At 44.4% G+C, this 8,893-nt stretch overlaps 1 protein-coding gene across 1 annotated transcript in view; it reads right to left on the reverse strand.

The window, feature by feature from the left end:
• The window catches only part of myo15ab (myosin XVAb), a 39,661-nt gene extending 31,050 nt beyond the window's left edge, over positions 1–8,611 (reverse strand). Inside the window, exons 1-8 of the mRNA XM_026359127.1 lie at positions 8,347–8,611; positions 7,582–7,719; positions 5,204–7,451; positions 4,575–4,918; positions 1,605–3,821; positions 897–1,016; positions 472–789; positions 24–221 (exon numbers count right to left, since the gene is read on the reverse strand). Of these exons, the coding sequence (XP_026214912.1) occupies positions 24–221; positions 472–789; positions 897–1,016; positions 1,605–3,821; positions 4,575–4,918; positions 5,204–7,394 (5,388 nt within the window). The 5' untranslated portion in view covers positions 7,395–7,451; positions 7,582–7,719; positions 8,347–8,611. The remainder of the gene's footprint in view (positions 1–23; positions 222–471; positions 790–896; positions 1,017–1,604; positions 3,822–4,574; positions 4,919–5,203; positions 7,452–7,581; positions 7,720–8,346) is intronic.
• Between the last annotated feature and the right edge of the window lie 282 nt (positions 8,612–8,893).

Raw genomic sequence — 8,893 nt, forward strand, 5'->3', positions numbered from 1 at the left:
AGACTGCAACAAAGTTAAATTACTGAAGATAGGTCAGGGCCAACTGGTTTCCGTGGGTCAATGATGATGGTTCCATCAGGCAGGGTGTAGGACACACCCTTTAGATAAGGGTTCTGCAGGGCAGCTGACAGGGTAGGGGTCTTAGGTTTCCTGGGGTCAACTATAATAGTTCCATCTGGGAGGGTGTATGAAGCTCCTTTCAAGGCTGGATTATTGAGGGCCTAAATGTTAAAACAGCTGGTTTCAGTTAAGGTTAGCCTGACAGGTAAAACAAGTGCAATGCAACCTGCATTAGAATTAAAACAACATCTTAATTTGTTTGATTACCAGATATCATTACCAAAACAAGAGCAACATCAGTTTGTGAAAACAGCATAAAATCTCTATACCTGTGCCGTTCTAAGTCTTACTATTATTAGTCTAACACATCAATACACCTGTAAACAAAAACTGACTGTCTTCACAGCTGACCTTAGCCAGGTTTGGTGACATGGGTATATTTGGATCATGAACTCCTTCTGGTAGTGTAAAGGAGGCGTTCCGCAGGGCAGAGTTTTGAAGGGCACTGGACAGGTTTGGAGAGACAGGTTTCCATGGATCAATGATGATAGTGCCATCTGGCATAGTGTAAGTTGCACCTTTCAGGTAAGGGTTCTGAAGTGCTGCTGCCAGATTTGGGGACTTTGGTTTCTTGGGGTCAATCAAAATGGCACCATTGGGGAGAGCGTAGGAGGCTTCACGCAGTGCTGGGTTGTTCAGGGCCTTAGCCAGGTTTGGAGAAATTGGTTGCTAAATAGGTAGAGACATAAAAGTTATTACCAACTTTAACCATTAACGGATATTACAACACAATAAAAAGCTAATTCAATTAAACTGAAGGATCAGTCATGGGTTACTCGCTGTCTGGGGTCAACAATGGTGCCATCTGGAAGAGTATATGAGGCAGTCCTGACATCCGGGTTCTGCAGAGCTCTGGACAGATTAGGAGACATGGGCTTCTGGGACAGACGTGGGTCCTGTGTCAGTAGAGGTAGAGAATGATGATGATATTACATTTTTAAAAAATGGTTGTTGCTTTACTGTATGTAGGCATAGATCACAGTCCGTAGTTATACTTTCATAGACTTAGAGTGACATCCCTAGATTTCCAGCTCTGGTGAAACTGTATTCTGGGGGTGTGCCATGTTTGCCATGTTCATTTAGATGCTATACTATGACTGGATGGTGGTTTTCTAATATATCTAGCACTGCCAAACACACCATGCTGGCAATTTGTTTTTACAAATCATTCCTTTTTCTGCTCTGATAACTTAACATTACAAAGAAATAATAAATAGGCATTTCCAGCCTATTTACTAACTGAGACCATGGGGTAAGCTTATCCTGTGTTATGTTTAAAATTCTGTAGTAGTTATCTGGCTTTTATGTTTGCTGCCTCAACATTCCTCTTGTTGATGAATTTATACACAGCATATTTGTATAAAGTTGAGCTGTTGCTTTATAGTGGTTGTTTTGTCTCTGTCTTACATAGCAAGGTGCCAATGGCAATAAATGGCAGCAAGTGAGAGTGCCCTGTTATTTTGAGAAGCTTCTTTTATACCTACCCTGACAATTGATCCATCGGGTAAGGTGTATGAGGCTCCACGGACTTGTTGGTTTTGCAAAGCATGGCCAAGCAAAGGGGAGGAACGTGAACCTGCATACGGTGACACCAAGGTCCCATCTGGCAACCGGTATGATGCTTGCATTAACTGTGGATTTAGAAGGGCACTTCCTAACATCGGTGACGATGGTGGTGAAGGCCCATATGGGGAACGTCTTAGTTGCATAGGTGTCTGATAAGATGCTTGGCGGAGGTTTGGGTTCTGTTGTAATGCACTGTGAAGTTGAGGTCCAGCTGATGCATAAGGGTTACGGCGTTGCATCATTGGAGATCTTAATGATGACACACTCTGCAAATCAGATCGGTTCTGCAAAGCGTCGTGGAGCAGTGGTGCTGGGCCAGGCTCAGAGATATAATCATATGGGGTAACAACAGTTGGTCCATATGGTGAATGGAGCTGTGGAGTCTGGTAGGAAGCCACACCTCTAAGTGCCTGGCCATGCCTCATGGCTCCAGAGAGCATTGGAGTTGAAGGTACAGATGCAGGATATGGGGACTGAGGCCTCTGGAGAGGAGACACATAGGATGCTTCTCTCACTGCCTGGTTTCTAATCGCTCCTGAGAGCATTGGGGAAGAAGGGTGCAAAGGCTGTTCATAAGGTGATGCTGGTCTTTGTAGGGGTGAAACATAAGATGCATCTCGTAAAGCTTGATTCTGCAGAGCCCCAGAAAGCATCGGAGATAAAGGAGCCCTAGGTTCCTCATAGGGTGACATTGGTCTCTGCAGTGAAGCAACATAGGATGCATCCCGAATGGCTTGATTTTGCATTGCACCAGAAAGTGTGGGAGATGAGGGAAGATATGGTTCTATGTATTCGGTAGGCTCACCCATGCCTACCTCTGGACCTAGATGGGATGAGTAGGAGGCGTGGTGATAACCCTGGTTCTGCAAACCACCAGATAGAATGGGAGAAGAAGGGGGAATGAACTGTTCAGTAAAAGGATCCATACCTGATACATTCGTTTCGGAGACAAAAGTGGGTGGATGGGCAGCTTCAGGGCGGAGGATGGGGGAGTACTGTTGAGAAAGTCGAGGAGAGAGGTGTGGGGATGCAGCACGAGGCATGTGTTTAAGGGAGGGCTGAGGAGAGGCACGTGACAAACTTCTCATAGACTGCTGAGCCATAAGGGGACGTCCTCGAGCTATGGGGCGAGGACGAAATCTGCCAGATTCTCTCCTTCCCAGTGGAGCACGATGGACCATGTGAGGGGAGTGGAAGGGTGAAGAGAGGAGGGAGGAATCCACCGTGAGAACTGAAGACCTATTGCTTCTTATAGATGAAGCACGGAATGGACGCACATTCTGTGTGGGTGGTGGTACTGGACGCCCTCTGAGCCCCATAGGGGAGGGTCTGACTGTACCTAAAGGAACATTTCCTCCCATCCTAGGCCTGGCCAATGGGGTGGGTTCCCTGAGTAGTCTAGTTGAACGACGAGAGAGGGTTGGAGATGATGGGGCAGGACGGGGCCCTGAAGGAGACAAACTGCGATAAGATAAGGAGGGAGAGGGCGATGGTCTTCTACTGAGCTGTGGAGAAAGAGTCGGAGATGCACGATTGGGGGATAGAGGACGAGAGGGGGGCCCACGCATCTTTCTCCCTCCAAATGGGCTGTGAGCAGGAGTGGGTGAGGGTGGGGGACTTCGCCTCCTTATGGAAGCACGGGGTGATGCAGGTGGAGATTGTTGTCTTATCAATGCTCTTGGTGAAGGTGGGGGACTTCGTCGAACCATAGAAGCACGGGGAGAGTGAGGGGGTGAGGGTCGAGCTCGGGGAGACAGTGATCTCTGAGATTGCATTCTACGATGGGCATGGGGGGATGCCAGGGGAGAGGAAGGAGGTGAGAGCCGTCTTGACATAACAGAAGGGGGTCTTTGGGCATTAATAAAGCCACTCCTAATGGGTGCTTGTGGGGAAGGGCTTGTTCTGTGTGAAAGCATAGGAGAAGGTACTGGGGAAGCCATGGCAGGGGGATGGCGCTGCATCTGTGGGGAGGGCAACATAACAGATCGGCGGGATGGAGTTGGAGAGGGTTGAAACCGTTGTGCAGGAAGAGGGGACATAGTTGCTTGCTTAATAATCATGGCAGTGGGAGTAGGGATTGAGGGTGGGCCATAAACCTGCTGCTGTGGCATCATCATAGGGTCTGTCATCATCTGCTGCAAAACATAACAAAAAGTATAAACATAATAAATAGAGAATGAAAGTTAAGGGACCAATGCATTTGGTAAAAATGGGGCAGCAGTATTATATTAGTATTAAGGGTGTAATTTATGGTATTCTGATAACAAAAAATACTACTACTTGTGAATCCTATGTGTGACAAAATCTATTTTTAAAATTGTGAATGTAATGCCAATCGTAAGTGCGGAAGATTCTGCTTTAGATTTAACTATTCGCTTTGGAACCTTGGCAAACACTACAGAAAATGTTTTTATTATTTCAAGCAATGTATTGTAACACATAACTTGTTGCTGATGAGGGTCAGAGAAAAAAGGTTGCTGGTGGCAATACTTTAACCGAACCAAACCAAAAATACACAGTGCTTGTTGAACATGAACAAACATTAATACTTAATTAGATCACAGAAATATATTTAATTTACTCCACTACCACTATTACTGTGGTATATTTATTATATTTCACTCTGTAAAAAAATTGTATCCTGTTGTTCAGTATAATTAGCCAAAACCTCTAGAGTGGGATTATTTAGAACAAGGAAGCACAGGCTGCAACAGTGAAGTGGCAGCAGAGGTGTGCTGGATGTGTGCGCTCCACATTTAATTGTTACGTTTTTATATTGCCACATAAATAGGAATCATGTTGAAAGTTTGCAAAGTTTTACTTCTGTGACTTTTAAGCACTAAAGATAAAGTATAATAACATTCAATGTGTCAATGAACTCATATTACCTGTGGTGAAATCATATGTGGAGACATCACCTGTTGCTGTGGTAACATCATATGCTGTGACATCATCTGCTCTTGTGGTGATATCATTTGGTCTGACAACATATGTTGCTGTGAGATTATTTGCTGTTGCATCATCTCTTGCTGTGGGAACATCATTTGTTGCTCTGATGGCATCATTTGAGGGGACACACTGCGTTCCTGTTGTAACATCATCTGTTGCTGTGGTGACATGATTTGTTGCTCTGGTGACATAATCTGTGATGGCATCATGTGAGGGGACACACTGCGTTCTTGTTGTAATATCATCTGTTGCTGTGGTGACATAATTTGTTGCTCTGGTGACATAGTCTGTGATGGCATCATTTGGGGGGACACACTGCGATCTTGTAACATCATCTGCTGCTGTGGTGACATAAGCTGTTGCTGTGGTGACATCATCGATTGCTGCAATGTCATTATTTGGGACATATTTTGATCATGTAACATAATCTCCTGCTGTGGTGACATCATCTGTTGCTGTGGTGACAACATCTGTGGCTGTGGTGGCATCATCATTTGTTCTTGCAATGACATCATCATTTGTTGTTGTGGTGATGCCATCATTTGTTGTTGTGGAGACATCATCATTTGTTGTTGTGGAGACATCATCATTTGTTGTTGGGGTGACATCATCATTTGTTGTTGGGGTGACATCATCATTTGTTGTTGGGGTGACATTGCCAATTGCTGCTGTAATGACATCATATCGCTGGATTGACCTGGTGCAAGAGGAATCTGGTCTTCATACTGGATTTCTGACATATCCTCAAATTCTGGATCTGGTGGCAACGTAGGTGGAGGGGGCAGGGGCACATCTAGACGTTCTTTCCCAAACAGGCGCACTTGAGGTCTAGGAACTCTGAATGTCATTTCCCCTCCTTGAACTGCACTGGTATCATCCCCATATTGATCCAACTGACCTGTATACTGGTCCCCATACATGCCCTGTATCTGATCCATCCCTTGCCCTCCAAAGCCAAAGACCTGTTGGCCTGTTTGTGGAAATCCAGTGGCATCCTGGAAGCTGTGGCCTTTGTATGGCATGCCACTATCACCGTAGCTAAGTTGATAGTCTGGTGGAAATCCTGCTTGCATTCCCATGTTTGCTACGTAAGGATTCTCATAATAACCTGCCTGTCCATTGTCATAGTAACCACCCCCTTGTTCATCACCATAGTAAACTACTTGACCATTTTCATTAAAATAACCCTGAGGATCAAGGGATCCATTTACTTCTCCTGCATACATATGGTCCTCACCCATTAGTGCATAATAGTCCAGACCTTCATCACCATACATTGCCTGCTGTTGTTGGTAGCCATAGTAATCAACTTCCTGGTTGTATCCATGAGCAGAGGAATAATGGTTATAGTAGCCCCCCATGCCATCATCGTAAACACCACCTTCGTAATATTCTACATTGGGATCATAGAGCCTTTCTTCTTCGTAATAACCCATGTTTTGATAGTCTGCTTCCCCTGCTCCATTGGTATAGTAGCCAAATTGCCCCTGGTCTCCATATGCTGCTGCCTCATCAGCATAACCACCATAACCATTGTCATAGCCTACATAACCTTTCTGGTGAAATGAACGTCGCTGGCCGTATCCATGAGCCTCCTCCTCGTGGTCATAAGCATTGTTTTGGTGACCACGGAGATAACCTCTGGCCTGTCTGCTGTGTCCTCTACGCCCTGAATATCCTCGCATTTTAGTGGACAGGAAACGTTTGGTCAGCCAGTTAGTAACTGCTGCCACTTTACCCAGCAACATACTTCGGAGCTTGAAGTCTTCAGGAGGCTCATCACCATTTTTTCTTTTAAATAAGCCTTTGAAGAAGCCCCCCTTCTTCTCATTTGATTCTTTTCCTCCTCCCAGACGAAGGAGCATATAAGTTGGCTTCTTCCCACCATTTGCTGCTGCTCTCTCTTTAGCCTCTTTCTCCTTTTTCCTCTTTTTGCTGGCCTTGAACCTCATCATGAATCGGGACGTGTTCTTTAGCATTGACTTCCGGCGTTTCTTCTTAGCAAGCCGGGTCTTTCTCCTCCCCAATCCCAGAAACAAACGTGATGTACTTTTTAGCTTCTTTCTGCTGTTTCTTCGTCTTTTGAAACCAGAAAATTTCATGAACATCCTTGACATGTTCTTCAGACCTTTCCTTGGGATTTCCTTTACTGGCGCCTGTGGAGGTTCCTCTTTCATTTTGCCTTTTTTCTTCTTTGCATCAGCATCAGATTTGCCCCCTTTATGGTGCCGGTTATCTTTAGATTTCTTTTTGGATTTGCCATAATCGTCTTCGTCCTCATCCTCCTCCTCTTCATCTTCGTCTTCCTCGTCATCTTCCTCTGAGTCTTCCCCACGTCTAGACTTCCCCCCTTTCTTTCCCTTAGCCCCCTTGCCTCCTCGTCCCCTCCCTCTCCTGTCATCCTCTGAGTCTTCCTCCTCATCATCCTCTTCTTCACTTAACTCTTCTTCCTCATCACTCAAGAGATCCTCCTCTTCTTCCTCAGACTCAACTTTCTTACCTTTCCCTTTGTCTTTTCCTTTCTTTCCATCATCTTTCCCCTTGGTTGGCTCCTCTTTTCCCTTCTTCCCCCCTTTCTTGTCATCCTTTCCCCCTTTCTTATCATCCTTCCCACCTTTCTTATCATCCTTTCCCCCTTTCTTGTCATCTTTCCCTCCCTTTTTATCATCTTTTCCCTTCTTTTCCTCCTCTTTCTTTTTCTCTGGTTCAGGTTTTCCACCCTTCTTTGCGTCCTTCTTAGGGTCTTTCTTTGCGGGCATTTTGAGAAGTGGCTAGGAGCACATCATTCCCTCTCTTCAGGATACGATATTGTAAACCTTTAAAGACACAAATGTGACATTCACATTACAATGGAAGCCAATACTGTAAGTATATGTAAGATTAAGTCTAACATGAGTTTATAAATATGAAGCATCATATGAAATATGATATAAAATATAATCCGACCTCTAAAGGATTCCTTGGTTTAGATATGCCTGGATGACTCTGTGCCGGTGCTATATGCAGGTTCAGTATCTGTGTGAGGACAGGTCCACCTGGCCAAAGCAGTTTTACACTGCTCAAATCTGGTCCCCATGAAGACTCCTGTCCAGACATACATACATGTGAGCAATCTGACATCCCATACACACATAGATATATTATATATAAATCAGCTCTAGCACACACACAATAAAGCCAAGTGAATTTAAACTCAGATCACTGCTCATTCAGATACTTGGCTAAAATGTATTTACCAGAGTTGGATTTTTTAATCCCTAGTTCCTGATTTGTGACCACCATAAAGTGTTTTATTTCTATCAAGAATCTTCCATCCACAAGACCTCTGGCCAAGGTTGAATGTCCAACAACATTTTAAGGTTTAAAATCAAAGTGCTCAAAGTATGAGAACTACAAACACCGTATTCAAATCTAATTCAGCTTGTATACAGCATGCATACCATCAACTGTATTTTCACGCTAAACTTCACTGTGAACTCTTACTTAAGAGATTATTACTGTGTTGGTTTTGCTAATTTCCACACAGTATGATCCCTGCAGCATTTGCTTTCTGAAGAAAACGGATAGAAACATTAAACACACAAATAAACATGCAGCTGTTACTTCAGTTCAGTACTACCCCCTCAGTGGTCCAGTCTTTTTCCTGTAGACTAAAATACAAACTAATTGTCACCATGCTGATTCATCGAGACAGCTTTCCATGATAGTCACCTCCACATTCAATGACAAACAGTACAGAGGTGCAAAAGTGGTGGTCGCCAGGATCTCTGCAGTCTACAAATTCTTTTGCGTCCTTGCCAAAAGTTTCTTCTTTAGCGTTTAAAAAAAGCAAAAAACTCCAGGACGAAGTCTTGAGGTCATGCTCAGTTTCTTCCTCTGTTCTCTGTTGCTCAGTACAACACAGCACTTCTACTACTCTCCTACACAGTGTGTTACAGCCACTGTGTGTGTGCGAGGGGGAAAGAGAGTTTGTGTATATGCGGATATATGTGTATGTGCGTTTGAGGAGTTCCTTGCGGTGGGTTGTAGAAGGAGTCTTAATTTGTCATCTGGCTCTACAGGTGAAACTGGAGATCTCTGGGCAGCTGAGGGGGCGGAGCATAAATAATACAAAAGGTTGAGAGAGGGACAGAGACGGAGAGAGAGAGAGACAGACAGACATGGGATGTAGAAGATAAGCCTGATTGGCAGTAAGATGCCATCAAATTGGCAAATATCCAATGACTCACAACTTCAAATGTCTGTATCTGCATTAATG

Source organism: Anabas testudineus, chromosome 1 (assembly GCF_900324465.2).
Source record: "Anabas testudineus chromosome 1, fAnaTes1.2, whole genome shotgun sequence".
NCBI classification, from domain to species: Eukaryota; Metazoa; Chordata; class Actinopteri; order Anabantiformes; family Anabantidae; genus Anabas; species Anabas testudineus.